This window comes from Muscardinus avellanarius (genome assembly GCF_963383645.1).
Source record: "Muscardinus avellanarius genome assembly, chromosome: 2".
Lineage (NCBI taxonomy): Eukaryota > Metazoa > Chordata > Mammalia > Rodentia > Gliridae > Muscardinus > Muscardinus avellanarius.
Window position 1 is genome coordinate 67,028,906 of NC_137787.1, and position 23,435 is coordinate 67,052,340.

Genomic DNA, 23,435 nt, shown 5'->3' on the forward strand with positions numbered 1-23,435 from the left:
ATTTAATATGTTCAAATTTAGTTCTAAGAAACAATAGTTAACAGTAAGATACAAGTTTAAACTTTTTGAAGTTCTAAACTTCCATATTCTTAGCATACACACATTATCACATTGCTAACACAATCATTATATAACAAGAACAACTTATATGTGTTTCAGAAAAATAAAGTGACTCTTTCCTGAATGATTCCTGATAAACTGCCATTATTTTTAATAATCAGCACCATCTGTCATTTAAATTTTTCATCTCATCTGCCAACATTGTACCACAAAGTTGATTCACACTTCTTGTTGATCAAGAGTACAGTTTGGTGCAAGTAACTGTTAGCAGAAAGCAATGCTTTGGCTATCAAGTGCTTCCATATGGAACTTCGTTTGCCATAGGGGGATCTGACTGTAAGCCAAATCATTTATAATTTGAGTCTCTCATCCTGTATATAAGATATAACTATCTTCCATATTTAGGTTAATCAGGTATGTGTGGGTGGGTACTGGGGACTGAACCCAGGAACATTTTGCTTCTGAGCTATACCCAGTCCTATTTTATTTTGAAACAGGGTCTCACTAAGTTGCTGAGGCTGCCCTCAAACTTGTAATCTTCTTGTCTCAGGCTCTCAAATTCTAGGATTACAAGCATGTGCACTGTCCAGTTAGTTTTAATCTTTTTTAAATGAAAAACTTCAAATATATATACATTTGTATAATATACATATCATATATAATGTATATATTTTATATTTTAAAACTCCAAATATATTTATGTTTGAAGTTTTAAAACATATATAAATATACATATTTACATATAATATGCATATTATATATAATATATATTAGTATAATGACCCTCCTTTCAATATATACTCTGCAGAAGTTTCAACAATAATTCATAGTCCATGTATTCTCAGGCCTGCCTCTCTCTCTCTGCCTATCTTGGATTATTTAGAAACTAATCCCTGACATTGTATTATTCAATCTATAAATATTTCAGGCTCTTTTGAAATGCCTAGTCCCAGTGCCATTATCATACTTAAAGACAATAATAGTTCACATTTGCCTATTGACCTCATCTGGATCCTGCTGCAGAGATGGTGGCTCTTACTGAATATTTCCCTACAAATACTTCTAAGGCTGTTGATAAACTGTACACATGCTAATAGACTATTACAATGCCCCTTTTGGGACAAAGAACATTCTGTTCCCTGTATGCTGCTTAATAGTGGATTCAGTTTTGGGGAGGGACTTACACATTACATTCCTTTATTAACATAGAAAGTAAAGAACAAACTCATTTGTTGCCACACTATTGACAGTCACTCTTCTTTCTGAACTCCGTCAAGGATCCCAAATGCAGATAATTTCATAGAAGATTTGTTGTACATCTGCACAACTGATTTTCTATGCTGCAACCCTTCATTTATAATCTCCCTTCTTCCCTGATGAATCTCCTATGAATATTGCCATTAAAGAATTTGAAAGAGGTGGCACTAAAAAAATGCCATATTTTTGAAAAGGTTGCTGCAGATTTTTTCCCTTGTGCATTAGAGAAAAAAGGACATTTATGAGATGAAGTGTGTTTCTGTGAGCCAATATTGAATTTTCCATCATTGGCGCTCAGCCTCCCGGGAGGCACTTAATTGAATCAGTCTTGAAAGGTTTCCATTGTGTTTTTCTCAGACCTTCTTATGGATTGCAGACACATTCATAGTGAGCACAGCTCTAATGGAAGATGCTGTCATCCTATTCCTCAGTCGCATACGTCACAATTGCTCATGCCTCTGAAGAGGCTGGCATGCTATCAGGTCAAGAGGAGGTCAAGGTAGACAGACACAGGAAGTGATAATTCTTCACAGGGAAGGGGAAATAGTGGTGGAGAGACAGACATGGTAAAGCCACCAACTAATCCCCTTAGCACAAATTCTAGACACATTCACCAAAATATCGAGTCAGGTTCACTACCTGACAAGGACCAGAGGCCAGGGAACATAACAGAAATTTGTCTTAGTTTCTAAGGGCAAGCCAGGATGAGGGGGGCTGCTGGGGAAAGCAGGCATCAGTGCCTTGCCACCAGTAAACCTGTCAAGTTGCCACTTACCACACCAGCCTTGTCTTCACACATGAATCATCTCAATCTGAAAACCTAGAAGCAAAGACTGTGACTTTGTACTTGGTCCGTCAAATAATCTTCCTCTGTCTTAGTACTCTCATTAAAGCTTACTGCTGTCTAATAAGGTTTTCATCTACATGTATGACCCATCACTTCAATGTGCCACACAAAATGCTATACAGTATTTTAAACATCTCAAGATTTTTTACATGAATTCTAACTTGTTATCTACCAAACTCTTAATCAAAAACGCTTTATTCATTACACACTTATAATTATTAATTAATTACAGCAGAGCTAACAAAAGTAGGGAGAAGAGTGTCATTTGATCAAGTTCACTGAGTAAATTAGTACCCGAATTAAAACTTGAACAGGATTCTTGGTTCAAATATTATTCTCTAATTAGCTCATGATCCTAAATGATCTCTTTTGACCATTGAAAATGAAATGGATATATTACTATAGTTCTCTGGTTTCAACCCCTTTAGGAAGATACCAAGTAGTAGTATAGCCAGATCATGTGGTGGATCCATTCTCAGTTTTCTAAGGACTCTCCACAAATAATATCCTTAGTGGCTGAAATAGTTTTGCAGTTTCACCAACAGTGTAAAAGAGTTCTATTTTCTCACATCCTCTCCAACATGCATTGTTATTTTACTTCTTTATGCTTGTCATTCTGAATGGGGTTAGATGAAACTTCAGTACAGTTTTGATTTGCATCTTCCTGTTGCTAATGATGTTGAACATTTTTTCATATATCTATTGGCCCGATGTATCTCTTCTTTTGTGAAGTATCTACTCATAGCAGCACAATTCACAATAGCAAAACTATGGAACCAACCTAGGTGTCCATCAACAGATTACAAAGTTATGGGAAATACACACAATGGAATTCTACTCAGCAATAAAGAACAAAATCACATCATTTGCAAGAAGATCAAAGGATCTGGAGAACATTATGTCAAGTGAGACTAGCCAAGCACAGAGGGTGAAGGATTATATGCGTTCTCTAATATGCATAACCTAGGGAGTATTAGGGATACCAGAGTGACTCGGGGAGGAGGCGGGACAACATGCACTGTGTGCGTGTGTGCCACTGTCAACATGATTTACATTATGATACGAGACGATAATGTACTAATAAAAGCAAAAAAAAAGAAGCCTATTTTAAAAGCAATCTGTCTCTGAATTAACATTCAAAACACGTAAGTCGGGCGTGGTGGCACATGCTTGTAATCCCAGCATTTGGGAGGCTGAAACTGGAGGATCGTGGTTCGAGGACAGCCTCAGCTACTTAGTGAGGCCCTCCGCAACTCAGTGAGACCCTGTTAAAAAATAAAGAATAAAAAATTCGGCAGGGGGTGTAGCTCGGAGGTCAAATGCCTCTAGGTTCTATTCCCAGACCCGCAAAAAAAAAAAAAGTAAAGAATTAAAAATACTTAATATAAAAAAACCCAACCCAATCAATAAACGAGCAAGTGAACTAAACAGATGTTGCTCAAAAGAAGAACTACAAATGACCAACAAGTATATGAAACAATATTTAACATCTTTAACAATCAAAGAAATACAAATGAAAACTACAGTGAGATTACATCTCACTCCAGTTAGAATGGCAATCAAGAATCCAAATAATAATAATAAAAGATAGAGAGGCTGTGAGAAAAACAGAAACACTAATATTGGTAGGATTATAAATTAGTACCACCACGAGGGAGATCAGTAAGGAGGTTCCTCAAAACACTAGAGATGGAACCACCATATAATACAGCTAAACCACTCCTCAGTATGGTTCCAAAAGATAACATCAGCACACTACAGTGACACACGCATACCCATGTTTATGGCAGCACAATTCAAAGTAGCCAAGTTATGGAACCAACCTAGGTGCTCATCAACAGATGGAGGGGTAAAGAAAACATGGTATATACACAGTGGCACAATACTCAGCCACAAAGAACACGGATATGTCCCTGGAAGAAAAAAAAAATAAAACTAGAGAACATCATGCTAAGTGAAACAGGCCAAACTCAGAAAATCAAGAGTCATATATTTTCCCTCGTATTAGAAGATAGAAAGACAAACGGAAAGAAAAATGACCTCATGAACATTAGGAGACCAGCACAGTAGGAGAAGGGAAACATGGGAACAAGGAGGGGGAGGGATGCATGAGGGATCACAGCCCAATTATGCTCTGTGAGTGTATGGACATCTCACAATGAATCCCACTATTATGTAACATTATATTGTCACAGTAAAAATTAATAAAAAGAACCCGAACATCCTCTGTACTACTGAGAAATAGCTTTCCAATATCCTTCGCCAACAGGAGCTCAATAACATAACTTATAGCACAAATACATATATACTTCTATGTATATTGTTTTGTTATTATCTGATCATAGTTTTAGTAATTGAGAAAGATTATTCAGGAAAAATTAAAATAATACCTATGTAACTAGGTGTACATGTGTACTTTCTTTCAAGTTTTGAATGTGGGGTCAAGAGTTTCCCTTTTGAATATGAGTTCTCTGGTGAATTTACCTTGCATAGAACATTTTCAAAATGCAAAGTCTACAAGTTCCACTTTGGGTTGCTTTAGGTGAAAATTTGAAGTGATTTGGAAACAATCTCAGTGCAGAAGCCTTCTGAATTTTTTGATTTTTTTCAGTCTTTTACAATAGTCTTATGTACACTTAATTGAACTTTTTTTAGATACCTGTTTTTTTATTTTTTACAAAATATTTAACTTCATTTTTATAGTTTATCTTTCCCATGTCTCCTTTCTTTTCATTCTGGGTTCTGTCAGCCTGGTAAAATATTTCTTAAGTACTACTGATGACAAAATCTCCCTGGAAGAGGGAAACCATTTCAGAACCATACTCAAACACCATTTCAGTCCAAGGCTACCACTCCTCAAACACTGAAGTGGTTGGATTACAATTATTATCACAGAATTAAGGGGTCGATCACCCTCCTCTTACCAATAGAAAACTTTCTTGTATGAGCTTTCAGGAAACAAAAATAACTAAGGCGGGTATGCCAACTTGTAGATTTAAACCTACCATGACTTCAACTGAATTAGCTGCTATTTATATATACCTTGGAAGGAAGAAGAGGGAAGAAGTCTATTAAAGGCATTAGATGGCATTAAGTTGCATCAACACTGATAGCTATGAAGGAACCCAGTACAGCTAAAAAGTCCCTAGTGATTGAATAATCAAAGTGCTATACTGTACAATCCAGGAAGGATAAGACACGAATCAGTTCTGTCAACCTAAAAAACACAGGCTCAGGAGAGGACTGAACCACTCAAGAACCTTTGTGTATCTAAAGCATTGGTCTGTGGGTGTCTGATTCTTAATTTTTAACTTATAAGGTCTTTGATTTTTAAAAGATCATTCTACCTTATTCATAAGAAACTGACATTCTACAAAGCCATTTGCCAGGACAGTGATTATATATAAGTGGGATTTTTAAAATCAACAATAAATGTCTTACACCATGAAAATAGCAGCTTGCCTCCCACATTCATTTCATAGCAGGAGACATGAAGTGAATTGGCCCTTTTGAATTACTCTGAAAATGTGTTCCAGTTGCATACAGATAGATCACTAAATATAAACCAAGCTGATTTTTTGCTGTGTTGTTTTGGTCCCACTGCTAAGCAACTTTTAAAACAAAGTGTTTGATACAGGATGAGTCCCTTGTCATTACATTATTCAAAATAAAATTAAGTTTATAAGAAAGCAAAGCAATGTTTGTTCCCCAAACACAATCCAGTGCTGGTGACTGCAAAGGTAGATGGTCAGACGCAGTCACAACGAAGTGTGCAGGTTTCTGTGCTTGTGTCTGATTCATTCATTCCAATCATTCAGTGTTACCCTCCTATGTGGAGTAGCATAAGCGATGCCAAGGCCATATGCTGCCTGGATCTCCCTTCAAGATGGAGCTCAACATTCAGTTGTGAGGAGCACAGGTGACCAACAGCCTCCAGCAGCAGTGTCCTCGAACCTGCCCCGTCTCTGAGCCAAGACTGGCCTTCTTGGGCATCTCCTAGCCAATGACTGCTGCTTATCTTCTTTCCTTCTACACAGCACAAGTTTTTTGTTTGTTTGTTTTTGTTGTAGTGGTAATGGTATCAGGGATTGAACCCAGGAGTGTTTTAGCTCTGAGCCATACCCTCAGACCTATGTTTTTTTATTCTTTATTTTAAAATAGGGTCTAAGTTGCAGAGGTCTCACTAAGTGGCTGAGGCTGGCTTTGAACCTTCGATCCTCCTGTCTTAGCCTCCCAAGTACTGGGATTACAAGTGTGCACCATCTTGCCCGGCTTAGTTATTAATTTTTTATTTTGAAAGAAGGTCTTGCTAAATTGCTAAGGCTGGCCTCGAAACTACAATCCTCCCATCTCAGAGTCCCAAGTACTGGGATTACAGACATGCTATACCACTTCTGGCTGCCACCAGTGTTGCAAACAATTTGTTTTGTGTCTACAGTCTCTTACTGCTCACCACCCACTTGCCTTCCTTTGGTTCCATACAGGGATTACTTTATAATATGGGGATTACTTCATAAAAACTTCTTACTAGAAGGTCATCATAACTCTTTTAAGTGTCCAATCATAGAATCCAAACAGTTTTTAACTGGAAGGTGTGTGGTATTAATTCTTGCATTCCATAGATAAGGAGAGCACATTTGCACTATCACCATTCACCTGGTTAAATGACATCTCTAGTAATTCACACTGTTTTACTGTCAAACTTTACTCTCCTTCTCCAGTAGAAAAGTGCATCACTTTTTCCTGTCAAGAAGTCCTCAGATGTAGAATCAATAACAAGCAGTAAGTTGTCACTGCCTAAGAGTGGTCATTTAAGGAAAATTAAGCTTTGCTCTCCATTTGGTTGGGGGAAGAGAGTGGGATTCGTTTCATGTGGTCTGGAGGTCTACATGGCTACTTTTTAAGGCCATAATGATACTGGATCAGGGAAGTACATGCTGACCCTAGTTCTAAGTGATGATAGGGCACTTTTAGGCCCATTTGTAGCACTAAGTCTCTATAGGCAGAAAAAAAAAGTGCCAGTAAAATGTAGTTTTAATAAAGTTGTTGAGTTTTCATATAAATGCAGTAGAATTGTTTTAGCTGAAGTCTCAAAACCATTAATGCCCTTATTTATGTGGCAAATATAACACTCAATTTTATTCTTCTTGTAGCAGGAAAAAAATCAATGATCTCACCATGTTTTAATTACTAAAAGGAGAAGCCCCATGAACTCCTGCAGGCAGCTGGCATGGCATTTGTTTTATGTTGATAAGCGTAGCTTATCAACACACACACACACACACACACACACAACACACACACACACACACACACACACACACACACACACCTACTTGATGTCTATTTTAGGCATATCTATTTATCTGTATCATATACATACAACAAAGCCACATTTTATTTCACCTTTTTGAGAAAAAGTAGGCTAGAAGATAAAAATAAACAATGACCCTAGTTGTGCATGGTTATTTTCAGAATAAGGCAATCTTTCATAATCTTCCCCAAATCTTTGAAGGATGGATAAAGATCAACTTTAAAAAAGAAAAAAAAAGTCACAAGCCCAGCATGTCAAGTGTGGGTCAACCAAAAGCCAGTCCCCTACAATTATGCCCCAAAGAGTTCAATGCAATACATTAGCTGCAAGGGACAGCATGCGGGTGGATAAATAGCTATCGGGGAATGAAGTGGGTTAAGTGGCCTTGGGAGAATAAGGCAGTTGAATAACCATTACCCCCTGATTTTAGAAGGATTAGGTTGAAATAGGTGAATTATGTGCATGTCTGGAGAGGTCTTTATAAAAGCAGATTCCCCCATCAGAATGTAGCATAAATGATAGAAACCTATGACTAAATAAGCACCAGACATTATGCAAGGTATCAGGCATATAAAGTGGGAATAAGATGTGGTCTCACTGGAACTCAAACCTGAGTGGGGAAAGGTAACAAAAGAATGAATGTCTATCAAAAAGTACCATTACAACAGGCTTTAAGATGCCATGTGGCTGCCATAGAGAGGAGGGGACATGACCTCTAACTAAATTTTGCATGGAGTATGAGAGGAAACAATTAGAAATAAATGCAATCTATGGACAAAGAGTAGAAAGGAAAAAAAGGGGGCTCAAAGAAGGAAAGGAGGTTATGAATAACTGATTACTTAGACATCCAAACTCTATTTCTTAAGTAGTACCTTTTCCCAGTAGCTTTAACCCATTTTGTGAAGCAACTGACTTATTTCTGGAAGATATGGTAGACTTAATGCAAAGGAAAGGGTGCTGCCCCCCTTTTTTGCAAAGTGCTGACTTTATCAATTGTGTTTCTAATATGATACAGGGTTCTTGGAAAAGAAAGTAATTGAAAGAACAGGTACATCAAGGAAAACACCTTCCGTGGTTCATATGACTCCTGAATGGACTGGACAGGATCTGTTCAAATGTTCCATGTCAACTTATGCTGTTCATTGCTTTATCCTTCAGCAGCATACAAGCGATAATACCTGTATACGTCTATGGAATACGATCAAGGAAAATCTGGTGGTCTAAAATTCTGATTAATGAAAATACTCTAGTTAACGTAATGATACCTAGAAGTACTCTCTTAATTGGTTTTATTCAGTTAGTCAAAATAGTTAATAAGGTCATTGACAGATCTTTTACTATTATTGATGGTTTACAGTCTTATGCTGCTTTAGATTAGCATTCTAACACCACCAGTTGCAACTGCAGAGTATGACAGGTATAGCAGGTAGAAGTTGGAAAAGTGACCTGGGCACTCCCTGGATCTCCTCTCCTCTCCTCTCCTCTCCTCTCCTCTCCTCTCCTCTCCTCTCCTCTCCTCTCCTCTCCTCTCCTCTCCTCCCTTCACCTCTTTGCCATTTCTTTTCTCCCTTCCCTCTTCTCTATCTCCTCCTCCTCCTCCTTGTTCTTCCTCCTCCCCTTCTCTTTCTTTCATGGTAGTAGGGATTTAATCCAGGGGTATTCTACCTCTGAGATGTACCTCCAGCCCTATATATTTTGTGGTTTGAGACAGAATTTCCCTAGTTTGCTGAGAGTCTCACTACATTGCTCAGGCCAGTCTCTAACCTGATATTCTCCTGTCTCAGCCTCCCAAGCAGTGGGATTACAGGCATGTACCACCCCACTCAGCGACCCCACATATTTCTGTATTTGACTAGTATATCTCACTGAGGAGTAAAATTAGTTAATAGATAAATCTATTTCATTAGATACATTTTGCTGCTTGTGAAACATAAGCTAACAATCATGAAAATATCACTTCTTCATCACTCAGAATTCAAAAAAGCAGTTGAGACTATTTCAGTCTGGTCATTCTTACATGGCTACTAACAAAGTGAAGAAGGTCGGAATCATTTCTTTGAATATGCTTCTCAGACTTTTTGAATGTGCTTTAATAAACACTCCAATGAATGCTGTATGTTACATTTATTCCTATCTACTGAACATATAAATCAAATATCATAATACAACATATTAATCATCAACAAATCAATTTTTTAGTTGGGTGTGGTGGTACAAGCTTGTAATCCCAGCATTTGGGAGGCTGAGATAGGAGGATTGCGCAGGTTCATGGCCAGCCTTAGCTACTTAGTGAGGACCTCTGCAACTCATTGAGACCCTGTTTCAAAATAAAGAATAAAAAATAGGGCTGGGGGTGGAGCTCAGGGGTAGAATGCCCCTGGGTTCTATCTCCAGTACCACACACACAAAAAAATCAATTATTTTTATTTTGCAATGACTCTTGCTAAGGCATGGGTTGGGGCGTGCAGGATACAAGGAAGTCTAATACAAAAGAGTCTATGAAATTGAGGTATGAATTCATACTCATTAAAAAAGGAGTTAAGACAGTTAAATTGGGCCTGAATGCACAGCTGCACAGAGCCCTCCACACTGGGAGCTCAACATGGACAATAGTGGAAAGCTGGCAGGAGAGACCCAGGAACCAAAGTTAGGGTGGTTAGGGTAAGTGAGGGAGGGGAGGATTAGCCTGATGCACAAATGCACTTTGTAATAATGTAAGCAAATAGAACCATAGTTGATATCGGTTCTTCATCCGCTATAGTATTTTTCAAGGATCAGTTCTCTCAAATAAGTGAGGCCCTTGGTCAAATGTACAATTTTCAAATCTCTGGTCCTGGCATTAGACTTTATTATACTAGTTATGGTAACAGGGATTGAACCCAGGGGCATTTTACTTCTGAGCTATACCCCCAGACCTTTTTGTTTTTTACTGTAAAATAGGGTCTTGTTAAGTTGCTGAGGCTCAACTTGAACTTTCCTCCTGTTTCAACCTCCCAAGAATGAGGATTAAAGACATGCATACTGTGCTCAGTAGCTTTTTTTTTTTTTCTTGGCAGAACTAAGAATCGACAACCCCCCACCCCGCCTTCTACCTACAAGCTACACCCCCAGTCCTATTTTTATTCTTTATTTTGAAGCAAGGTCTCACTCAGTTGTGGAGGGCCTCACTAAGTAGTTGAGGCTGACCACAGACCTGAAATCCTCCTGTCTCAGCTTCCTGGGTACTGGGGTTACAAGTGTGTACTTCTATACTTGGCTATTGGCAGCTATTTTGAAAACAGATGAAATGATCATACTAAATTTTTCTTATAGATGATATGTAAACACATTTATAATAGTTTGGGAAAACAATATTCTAATAGATCTTTTAATTTTTTTCCCTTGTTCCCCCAGCAAATGATTCTCTGCAGTAACTGTAAGGGAGGGAAAGAGGAGAGAACACTGAAGACATTGATCCTGTATACTTAAGATACTGCATTTTGTTGTTGCTGACTCAAGTCACGAAAGGAAAAATCTACTTCATTGAGAGTATATTCTGCCCTACCCCATCCCTCCCATAATATTAAGACTATTTGTCTGTGTATTTGCTTCAGGTAGAGAATACTATCCTATGGCTAAACACATTTAATACATCACCCCCCCCCCAATGCCTTATTCTTTCTGTAATTTTAAGTCTAATGCTTAATGGTCTAGCCAAAGAGTTGGAAAACATCTTTTTCAAAGAACAAGATAATAAGTACACTAGGCTTTAGGGGCCATAACTCTGTCACAGACTCGGCCATGCCACTGCAGCAGAAGGTTGTCAAAGATAGTATGTAACAGATGGCAAGGCTCTGTTCCAATGAAACTTTATTTATAAAACAGGCAGTGCCCTGCTTTGCTTTCAAGGCAGTGTGTTGACACCTGGTTTGGCCCTTCAATTATACAATTAAATTAAAATTATAATGTTCACAAGAAAAGAGGTAAGACATCTGAACATGCACCCTGTGTCCATCTAACTGTATTCCAGCTTAGAAGGTGCTGAGATCAAGGCATGTAAGTATTAGTAACAATAAGCCAAAATACTTAATGGCCAGAAAATTTCATGTTTCATCCTTTATTTTTCAAATATATTTAACACAGACCAGCATTAAGGCAAATTTCAGAGTACATCTGTCTATCACTTCTAGGAAAAATAAATCAGCTTTTCCAAATTTATGAACTGAATACTGAGAATAGATGTGACTAAAACAAGCATGTTTGAGTATCAATTTTTGGAGTGTTTTTAAACGTATTTCAAAAGTACCTACGGTTAGAGTTCCTTAATCTAGACTAGTTGGAAGGCTATTAAAATAGCCATAATGAAAATTTCCATCTTTAACAGTAACAACACATTTTGAAAATGTTTAATATTTATAAAGTACTATATAGGTTATAAAGTACTGCCATAAATAAAATTTTACTTGATCCTTAACCTTTTTTGTAGGCTATAGTATATACTTTTTCTGTTATTTTACTGATGAGGATATAGATGTAGAAACGTTATATGACTGGTCTTGAGACACAGTGAGGCACAGAACCACAACTCGAAACAAGCAGTCTTTTATGGCACTAATTCACTTCCCTCTCAGGTTATTTCTGGATTTGTCTTGTTCTTTAAGGATTCTAATGCATGGCTGAGAGGTGATGTCATTTACAAAATGGTATGATGGCTTGGGCAGAATGACAGGGACAATTATTTTTAAATGATTTTTTCATTTGTTTAACAACTACCCAAAATGTATGCCATCAATTGCTTAGTGAATGAAGAAAATAGTGTGTGTGTGTGTGTGTGTGTGTGTGTGTGTGTGTGTGTGTGTGTGTGTTTTACTGGGATGGAGCCCAGGGGCATTCTACTTTTGAGCTATACCCCCTAGAGCCCTATTTTTTATTCTTTATTCTGAAACAGCGTCCCACTGAGTTGCAAAGGGCTTCACTAAGTAGCTGAGGCTGATTGCAAACCACGATCCTCCTGTTTCAGCCTCCCAAATGCTGGGATTACAAGTGTGCGCCACCATGCCCAGCTTGAAAACAGTATTTTATTATAGAAAGAACAAATGAAACATAGCAAGGACTCGTTGAACTGAAATTGGAAGACCAGAATCCAGAGAGCCTGGTGAATCATAGACTAAATGATTCCAGCTTCTCTGTAATAAGGAATAAATCATATTCATCTAATTTTACAAAGGAGATCAACTAAAAAAAACAACAAAAAACAACCAACAGATGTGAGGCCATTTAGAGCTAAAGAGAATTTAATTCACTCCACAGTCCTTACTGAGTAGCCATTGTGATGGATGCTATGTTGAGATTCACCACTATCTACTCTATCCAACTGAAACCACAGTTCATGAAATATAGTATATAATTAGGACCTTTAGGGATCACACAAGCGGAGCATAGGGAAGAGACGCAGATCAATGGGAATGTAATGCTTACAATGATGGATAGGCTTACTCTCAAAAAGGATCACATCGTCGACTTTCCAATTACAAAGTAAAGGCTAAAATGCATAGATTTTTGAGTGGAGGAAAACTAATCAGATGCAGCTTACTAAAAATTTAATAAAAGAGGAAATATTTAAGCGACTGATTTTTATATTCTTAAATGATAACCAGATTATATGACACATGTACTTGGGGTAACTAATTACTTGTTTGGTAATAGTATAACACATGTCTAATGTGTGTTCTTGGAGCGTCTGAATACTGATTGTAACCCCCAAATTTTCAAAGTACACAATAAATAAAGACTTGAATAACATGTGGTCCTGGCTATGTATAAAACTGTCTGGAATAAATAAGTATATATTTGGGATAGGTATAAGTTTGAAAGTCTATTTCATATTCTATTTCATATTGTATAACAGTGAAATTACCTGAATCCACAGATAACATTTTTTGTGATACCAGGGTTCCTGGAAACCCTTCTACCTCCGGGATACACTCCCAGACCTATTTTATGCTTTTTTATTTGGAAATAGGGTCTCTTAAGCCAGCATGGCTGGCTTTGAACCTGCGCGATCCTCCTGTCTCTGCCTCCCAAGTGCGGGAATTACAAGTGTGTGCCACCATGCCCGGCCACAGTTAACATTAAACAAAGGAAAAATCAAATATGTGAAAATGTTAGAAAATAATTTCCACAAGATAAATCCTGAGCCTCCACTAAAACTCTTGGTATAGTAAACCTGTCCATATGTTAATTCACATTTTGGCAAATAATCATGTGACTATTGCAGGAGAACATTATACCAAGAAGAAACACAGACCAAGGAGCCTGGCTTCCAGGACAGTCACAATTCCAGAAGTTTGGGTTAGTAAACTGTGATTAAGAAAAGTGAGATAAGATAATAAGGAAATCCAGATACTACTAATCAGATTACCTCAGAGTCATCATAAGATAGATCATAAGAAGAGTAACTCAGAATAACAATGTGTTACTAAGAAATGGCAGAGAGACCTACATGCCTACATTAGGAAGAACTGATATAACTTTCACAGATTTGATACAATAAAATTCAGGGTTAGAGAAAGGGGAGCAGGAAAGCTGAGAAAAAGGGGACTGGAGGAATTTACAACACTTATCTTGATGAAGAGAGCAGATAAGGGGGCACAGGAGTTTTTCTGGCTTTCTTTTGTTTTAAAATATTTTCTGGGTTGTGTATAAAGTAGATATTGGGGTGAGAGCTAGGATTAAAGGGGATGATATTTGGAGGTAAACTGTGACAGCTAGAGGCAGAACGCCTGCAATTACTGACCTGTGGAATTAGGGGGACAGGCTTTAGAGGTGGATGGTCTTTTCCAAAGTCTGCTCCCTCAATCATGCATACAACAAAAATCTGGGGACAACAAAAGGTGAGGCATGGAATTCAGTGCAAACGGGGGGGGGGGGTGTCAAGAGGAGCAACGGTAACTTTAATTACCCTTCCTCCAAAACACACAGGTCACAGGTAGGCAGGGCCAGGGCATGTGGAGGGGGCGGGGTGTGTCCCCAGACATCTCTGGACAGAAAAGTGTCTCTGTTTCCTGTCTTATGAGTACAGAGTTCCCAGACAGGATGGATGACTCAACTGAGGATAAAATGAGTGATTTCAGAGGCAGAAATGGGTCAAAAGCAGTAAGCAGAAGAGCAGTACATCAGGAATGTGGCAAAGAAGAGTTCACTCCATTGCAGTTACATAATAAAGATGGTCATCAGAAGACCAAGAGTCCATTAAAAAATGATATGCAGAGGCCTGAATGGCTTTGTGCACAAGAATGAGACTGAATTACTACTGTTCACTGCATAAGAAAATTATCTCAAGCACAGCACAGACCTGAGTGGAAGAGTTAACACTATAAAACTCTTAGAAAAAAACTCAGAGGAAATCCTCAAGATCTTGAATTTGGCAATGGTTTCTTATCTATAACACCAAGACCGTAAGTGACATAAAAATAAGTTTAATTTTATCAAAATTAAAAACTTTTGCACTCTGAAGGACCCATCAAAGAAAATAAAAAGACAACCTTCAGGAAGAAGAAATATTTTCTAATTATATGTCTAAGTGACTTATCATTTATGTAATTAAATATAATAAACCCTTACAACAAGAAAAAGACAGTCAAATTAAGAATAGATAAAATATTTGACATGCAAATCAAAACCACAAGAAGATACCACTTCAAACCTACTAGGATGAATTAAAAAAAAAAGCCAGATGTGGCAGTGGACACTTGTAATTCCAGTTCTTGGGAGGCTGAGACAGGAGGATCACAAGTTTGAGGATCACCTCAGCAAGTAGGAAGACTCTCATTGATCTAGTGAGAACCTGTTTCAAAATAAAAATAAAATAGGGCTTGGGGTATAGATTAGAGGTAGAATGCCTCTGGGTTCAATCCCTAGTACTGCAAATCAATCAATCAATCAATCAATCAATCAATCAATGAGTAAATATAAGATAAATAAAAAAGACAGATAAGAAGAAGTGTTGGTAAAGATATGGAAAAAGTGAAACCCTCCTGCATTGCTGGTAGGACTGTAAATGGTGTCACAGTTTTGATAAAGAGTTAGTAAAGCTTCAAAAGTCAAACATAGATCTACCATAAAATCTAGAGATTCTATTCCATGGTATATGCCCAAGGGAACAGAAAACATGTTTTCACACTAAAAATTATATACAAATATTGATAACAACATTTTTATAATAGCCAAATAGTGGAAAAATCCAAAGGTTGATCACCTAATGAATGGATAAATAAAGTATGGCATATTCACACAGAATATTATCAGCAACAAGAAGGAAAGAGGTACTGATACATACTCCCACATAAGTAAACCTTGAAAATATCAGGTTCTTTGAAAAGAGCCAATCACAAAAAAATACATCATATGAAACAATTTATATAAAATGCCCAGAATAGGCAAATACACAGAGACAGAAGGCAGATTGATCACTGCCAAAACCTACTGGGAGGGAAAAATGAAGAATGACTTCTAATGGGTCTATCTTCTGGGGAGATAAAAGTTCTAAAATTAATTGTGTTGGTTGCATAGATTTGTGAATACATTATAGCATACTGAATTGTGTACTTTACAATGAGTAAATTTATGGCATGTAAATTATATTCCAATGAAGTTGATATAAAAATTCATATGCTAGTATCCATGCAAAGTAAGTCTTTCTTTTTGTTTGTTATGGGGGCCAGAACTTAGGGGCATTCTATCTCAGAGATATACCCTGAGCCCTTTGTGTTTCTTACAGCACCTCACTAGGTTTGTGAAAGTCTCACTAAGTTGCCAGGACCCTGCTGAAAAAGTAAATCTTTACTCCTAATATAGTTAATTATCTAGGTGAGAGAAAATATCTAAATCTTTTTAAATTAAAAATTTTAATTACAAAAGCAATACAAAATTACTTTGGAAAGGTTTAAGCAGAGCATCTATAAAGAAAGAAGTCATTTCTAACACAACTACAGTCCACAGAGAGATACCTTGCTATAAAGATAACTTCCTTTCTTTTGAAGTTTAGAAATCACAGATCTCTGAGAATCTAAACCCTCTTCTCTCTCTCTCTCTCTCTCTCTCTCTCTCTCTCTCTCTCTCTCTCCCTCTTTCCCTCTCTCCCTCTCTTCCCCTCTCTCCCTCCCCCCTCTCATATATAGATTTAGGAGGTTCTAAATAGATTGAATACTTAACTTAGAAATTATAAGAGGCCAGGCGTGGTGGCGCATGCTTGTAATCCAGCATTGGGAGGGTGAGACAGGAGGATCACGATTTGTGGACAGCCTCAGCTACTTGGTGAGGCCTTTTGCAATTCAGTGAGACCCTGTTTCAAAATAAAGAATAAAAAATAGGGCTGGGGGTGTATCTCAGAGGTCGAATGCCCCTGGGTTCCATCCCCACCACCACACACACACACACAAAAAGTTGTAAGAATCAGGGTCCTCTCCCCACCACCACCACCCAGTACTGAGGATTAGACCCAGAGGCATTCTCTAGCCCTATTTTTTATTCTTTATTTTGAAACAGGGTCTCACTGAGTTGCAAAGAGCCTCATTAAGTAGTTGAGGTTGGGGGTCAAGGTGTGATCCTCCTGTCTCAGCCTCCCAAGTACTAGGATTACAAGCTTGTACCACCACACGTAGCTTCCCAGGTCTTATTTCATGTAAGATGATGTCCATCAGCAAAGTAGACAGAAGAGTTCTTATGGGGAGAGGAAGTAGGGGCCTTAAAGCTGAAACCCGAAAGGTGGTGCCCAACTTTAGGATTCTTTAGTATAAAAGGGATTTTTAAATAATTTTCTAGTATTAAGAAAAATACTTAAAATACTAGTTGTTATTATCATTTATGTGAAAGTTTTAGATAATAATAATGCTAATTATGTCCTAGTAGAATCCAAACAAAGTCCATTCAGGCACTAACATAAGTACTAGATGTATGTAAAATGATTTTATTCATATCTGACATATCAGAAAAAGATTTTATTATTTATTATATGCACTACAATGGCAACAGGTACAAAGTATTTTTATTACAAGCAATAAAAATAATTTTATTCTCAAGTTGTCCTTAAGAAACAGCTGCAAACTAGATGCGATGGCACATGCTTTTAATCCCAGTACTTGGGAGGCTGAGACAGGAGGATTGTAGCTTTGTTGCCAGCCTCAGCTACTTAGTGAGGGTCTCAGCAACTTAGTGAGATCCTGTTTCAAAATAAAGACTAATAAATAGGCCTGGGTGTATAGCTTGGAGGTAGAATGTCCTTGGGTTAAATCCCCAGTACTGCTGGGCGTGGTGGCGCACACTTGTAATCCCTGCGCTTGGGAGGCAGAGACAGGAGGATCACACAGGTTCGAAGCCAGCCGTGCTGGCTTAAGAGACCCTGTTTCCAAATAAAACCTATAAAATAGGTCTTGGAGTGTAGCGCGGAGGTAGATGGGCTTCCAGGAACCCCAGTACCACCAATAAATAAATAAATAAATAAATAAATAAATAAATAAATCCCCAGCACTACAAAAATCAATCAATCAATCAATCCAGTTTCCCAGAAGCTCTTGTTTTATATGTTGTTACAAGCACTTGTCTTTGCAGGTAGCATAGGTCACCATCATTGGCCTTGAGTGATTGATCTTAAGGGGAGCTCGACAGAATTTCTTTCTGCAAATCTATGTTGTAGGTAACTCACTGATGTCTGCACCTCAAGAGCTTTTATATATTAACTTGAGGAAAGATGAGATTCATCTCAATTTTAATTCTACCCTTAAAGGGAAGGAAGCAAAGAAAAGAACTCGGTAGTGAGAAATATGCCCTTAAAACTCAGGTTCTCAGAAATTCTAAGGAAAAGCTTTTTGTTATTCCTCTGACAAATTATTCCCTGGATTTTACTTGAATTTTTTCCTATTTAAATTTTTACCATTAGTTCTGATAATGATCTTGAAAGAGCTCCAACCCTGAGATAATTATAGACACATTATATTCAAAATTACTTCAGTGTTTTCTACCTGCAATCACATTAAACTATAATGAGGCTTTGTAAATGTCTGTTGCCAATACACAGCGCTGCTACTTGGAAATGATTTTCACAATAGATAAGTGTCCAAAAGGTCTGTGAGCTTCAGGAGAGGCCATGTGCATGTGTGTGTGGGTGAGTGCATGCGAGTATGGGAACAGAAGCCCAGGGATAGACATTATGCACTTAAAGGTCCTGATTTTATTATTGTTATTTTTCTATTGGGGCCAAAGGCCCTTCATTTCTCTACTTTCTCCAATTCCCATAGCTCAAATTTCCCACTGAAATTAACCTCTCAGAAGAAAAAAGTCTACCATCAATGGTAGACTTCAAGTAATACTTTTAGATCAAGTAATAGTCTTCCAGAAAAATGTTAATGAGAGTGGACCTATTTCCTATGGAAAGGACTGTCAAATTCCAGCAAAATCTGTCATATCTTTTTCTCAGCCCTCACCAAAAGAAAAGCCATTTAGACATTAAGGGGTCACAGAGAATCTCAGAGGTGATTTTTGAGTTTTACTTTCCATCTGTTGTAGCTGTAAATGGAGCTAATGAGAATTACATAAGATAGTGGTTTTCAAACTTTGCGTACAGGAGAATTATGGTCCCATTTCTAGAATTTCTAACTCAGTAGGTCTGAGGTGTGGCCCAGCAGTATGCATTTTTTCTTTATTTTGTGTATGTGGTACTGTGCATTGAACCTAGGGGCATTCTACCTCTAAGCTACACACTTAGCCCTATTTTATTTTCATTTTGAAACAGGGTTTGCTAGGTTGATGCACATCTCAACTACTTGGTGAGATTGTCTTCAAATCTGCAATACTCCTGTCTCATTTTCCCAGGTACTAGGATTCCAGGAGCACACCACCATGCCCTGCTGCCCTTGGGTCAGCCCTTTGTGAACCCCTGAAAAGGACAGTCCTCATATGCACCTGGTTGCAAAACCATCTTCATTTCTTAATTCAAAGTTTCAGGGCTGAGGTTCTTGACTCATATTCTAGAATAGAGATGCTAAAATGAAGGAACCTATGGATATCAGCCACATCCTTCTTGAACTATGCTGTGGGAAATGTTAAAACAGAATCCCACTCTCTCTCTTGGAAAAAGAAATCAAACTATTTTTTTTTTTTAGTCATACTCCATTATCTTTAAACTTCTAAGTATTTGTTAGTGAAATTCAAAAGGAAACTGTTCTGTAAAGTTTATTTGGAAGGAGTGGCTTGATCAGAAAGAAGGCTGGCATACTCACCAGAGAGGAAATATACCCAGCCGTGTGGTGATAAAAACCATGGCAAACATAACAAACAGGAGGTCACACATTTTCTGAAATTTGGCATAATTTGCCATTTTGGCAACCTATAAAAGGAAGAAATGCAACATATTAATTTAGTTGAACTGATAAATATAAGTTTCTTTCAATATGCATGGGTCCCCTATAAGATATAGCTTACCAGGTACATAAAACTACGTGCTACTTTAAAACGCCATGCGTCATACATCAGCAGTTATAAATTACCCATAACTTGAGTGAAAGGCAGCATTACCCATATGTAGATCTACTGACTGTCACAGATTTAATAAAATATTCAGCAACCTGAAAATTCAATTATATGGTTGATTTCAGGAAAACAGAGAGGAAAAATAAGAAATTTTTGCATTACAGATGATATTAGAAAAGCCAGAGACACCAAAACAAAAATTTGGTATAACAGATAAAAATAGAAAGTGCTACATAATCCTTTAAACCTTTACCAAATCCCAAATACTGAGACCACAAACTTAACAGAGAGCATAGGGAGCTTTTCTGCATTTGTCTTTTTTTCTACTTAGAATTCTGGGTTTTATTTAAACAGCCACAGGCAGTACTCAGGAAACAGTATCTTCACATATTCTCATAAACTTAGAAAGAAGGAAAGTGTCAAGACCATGTTATTTCAACTGATTCATTTATTTAGAATCTGTAGTTACATTACTGGTCATTTTCGAGATGAAATTCACTAATGTTCAAAGTGTCTGTGAGAAGTACTCTAATAATTTACGACAGTGACTTAAATAACTGCTTTTTTATGTTCTAAATTTGTCTAGGGAAGAAATCATATCCCCTTTCTCTACCATTTATGATTCTAATTAAGAACAGATGAGACTGAAAATGGCAACTGGCTTGATCACTTCTTACTTTTTTTTATGTAAGCACTCACGGCACCTACACACAGTTATAAATTGAAGATATCTTCTGTATTCATAACATTATTTTTATACTTGGAAAGATTGTGGACAGTATACTCAAGCTTAAAATTTAATAGTTTTAAGCACAGCACACCACTATGAAAGAAATGTGTTCCTAAGAGGAACAAAGTGGGAGCCAGGATTATGAACTTTTAATTTCATGAACACTTTAGATATAATACCACAAACTGTGTTGAAAGAAAAGGTATCTCTGCCTTCTTCTGGCTAGGTAAACTACGTACTTCTTTTACATTCATCTATCAGTGGTTAATAAGTAAGTAATAGCATCCACTTTTCAGGAATATCTAAGGCTGTTGATCCCATTTTAAACATCTCATTAATTGAGAATCTCAAGCATTTTTATAATGTCAAAGAAAATGCAGGTGATGAAGAACGTTTGCTTTTAAATCACATGACTGAGATTTTTGGGTTGCCTTTCTTTTCTGGATAAAAGGATGGATGACAATGCAACCAACACCTTCTCAATCACAACTCTACCAAGCTTTATGCCAGCAACTGCCACAGGGATTAAATTTGGCTTCTTGTAGTGGATTGATTTCAAAACCATAGGTTGCTGAATAAATTTCTGCTTCTAAGTGAATAGGACTTAACCAAATAATAGTTGAGTTCCAGGGGACTGTCCTCATTAAACACCTATTTTTCCTTATAAAAACTATGCCGAGTAGAATTTAGTTTGAACTGCTTAAGAATTATAGCACCAGAATTAAGTAGCCCATTGTAGAACTATTTTTCATTTTCATAATATTAAAGGGATCAGAATGTTTAATAAATTGCTGTATATATGCTAAACTTTAAATAAGTGTCTCTACGGTAGATTCAATTTTATAGAATTTGGATCTATATTGCAACCACATCATTATTTGAAGTCACTTCTCTATTCACAGTAATGATAAATGCTTCAAAGGTAGCAAAACTATGGGGCCAACAAGAATTTTAAAAAGTCAGAGTATGGATTCTAAGACTTTTTCTACATAGATTTTATACTATTTTTAAGTTAATTTTGACAAGTTATACTAATTGTTTAATATAAAGTAAAAAGACTTCTACTATATAGCATTTTAATTATATAACATTATTATGGTAAATTATTTGCACAGTTTCTACATGTAATTTGCAATTCATATGTCCTCTTCACCATAAAACACTAGAATAATATGTATATTGGTAATAAAAACTAACCTACTTAATTTTATTGGGATGTAAAGCTTTCATTAACAACTAAACTGAGTTACATGTAATTGTTAGATAAATTAGAATAAGACATAAATAAAATCTATTAAAACAATAATTTCCCCAGTGTAAAATCAATCTTTTAAACACGGACTAGTGAAAGTTTTCATCATTCTCTTAGTAAAGTATAACTATAATTAGTATAAAAGTTAATACACAAAGGTCTTATTTTCACCAGTGTAACTTACAAAGAAACCCACTGCAGTTTCAAAGCACCACCTAGTGAATAGAACTGCTGGTCTTGGAGACTTCACCAACTCTGGATTTTGTATTCTTAAAGATGAAGGATTTTTTTTTTTTTTTTTTTTTTTTTTACCTCTAGAAGAGCATCAGCTGAGTCGTGAAGACAAAAAACCAGGGTCCCTACTCGGGCCATGTTGTTGACATATGAAAAGGTAATCAAGGAAATAGTTGCGAGGTGGTGCAGGAACATGATGCCAAAGTCCTTGAGGAAAGAAAAAGCACAGCCATATTAGGGCTTGGCAACACAATGGCACTTGTGCTCATCCAGTCCCTGAAACCATACTTCCTGAGAACCTCTATAGCCCGGGGATACTAAAATGAACAAGACATGATTCCTGCGCGCTGGGTATCCACCATACAGGACACTTGTGACTATGGAGAATGTGACCAATGCCGGGACAAAAGGTGCTTCACAAAAGCCAAAGAATGCATCGCTATGGGAGAAATTTCCCCAGGAGTCAAGTGAAGAAGGGCACTATGTGGTCGTGAACTCTGACATGGTTTGGAAAATGTTCCCCAAAGACGCGTGTATTAAAGACTTGGATCTCAGCCCATGCTACTACTGGGAGGTGATGAAACCTTAAGGAGGTAGAGCCCAGAGGGAGGAAGTTAGGTTTCCGGGGTGTGCCCTTGAAGGGGGTATCGGGGCCTCAGATCCGTCTAGTCTCTTTCTTCCTCACTTCCTGGCTGCCGTGGGGTGAGCAGCTCCCTCTACCACATACCTCCCACCCCATAATGTACTGATCTGCAGTGGGTCCAAAAGCAACAGGCCTACTGGCCACACACTGTAAGCTGAAACCAGAGGCCAAAGCAAACCTTTCCTCCTTCTACGTTTATCTGGGGCATGTTAGTCACAGAAACAGAAGCCATTGAACACAAGCTTTAGGAAGATTTCAGGGGCAGCAGTGCAGTTGGAACATTTCTTTTACTAGTGGTGGCCATTTCTGTAGTTAAGTTCTGGCCAGCAAGTGGCACCTCTGAAGGGACAGCTGGCTCGGGTCAGAGGACAAAGGCACTGCATGGCTCTCACACCTGAGAGTCTGCTGGCTACAGGAAGTCTGAAAAGCCACATAGCAAGGTTTAAGGTGGTGCTGTGGTCTGAATGCTTGTGTCTGCCCTTGCCCTCAAATTCATACGATAGATGTGTGTGTGTGTGTGTGTGTGTGTGGTACTGGGGATGGAACCCAGAGGCATTCTACCTCCGAGCTATACCCCAGCCCTATCTTTTAGTC

The 23,435-nt window shown here is 37.6% G+C and overlaps 1 protein-coding gene across 2 annotated transcripts in view; it reads right to left on the reverse strand.

The window, feature by feature from the left end:
• CERS6 (ceramide synthase 6) overlaps positions 1-23,435 on the reverse strand; it is a gene marked incomplete at both ends in the record, with an annotated part of 306,258 nt that overhangs the window by 26,869 nt on the left and 255,954 nt on the right. For both annotated transcript variants that reach the window (XM_080719887.1, XM_080719886.1), the window contains 2 exons: positions 19,733-19,839; positions 22,277-22,405. In XM_080719887.1, coding sequence (XP_080576013.1) covers positions 19,733-19,839; positions 22,277-22,405 — 236 coding nt within the window. The remainder of the gene's footprint in view (positions 1-19,732; positions 19,840-22,276; positions 22,406-23,435) is intronic.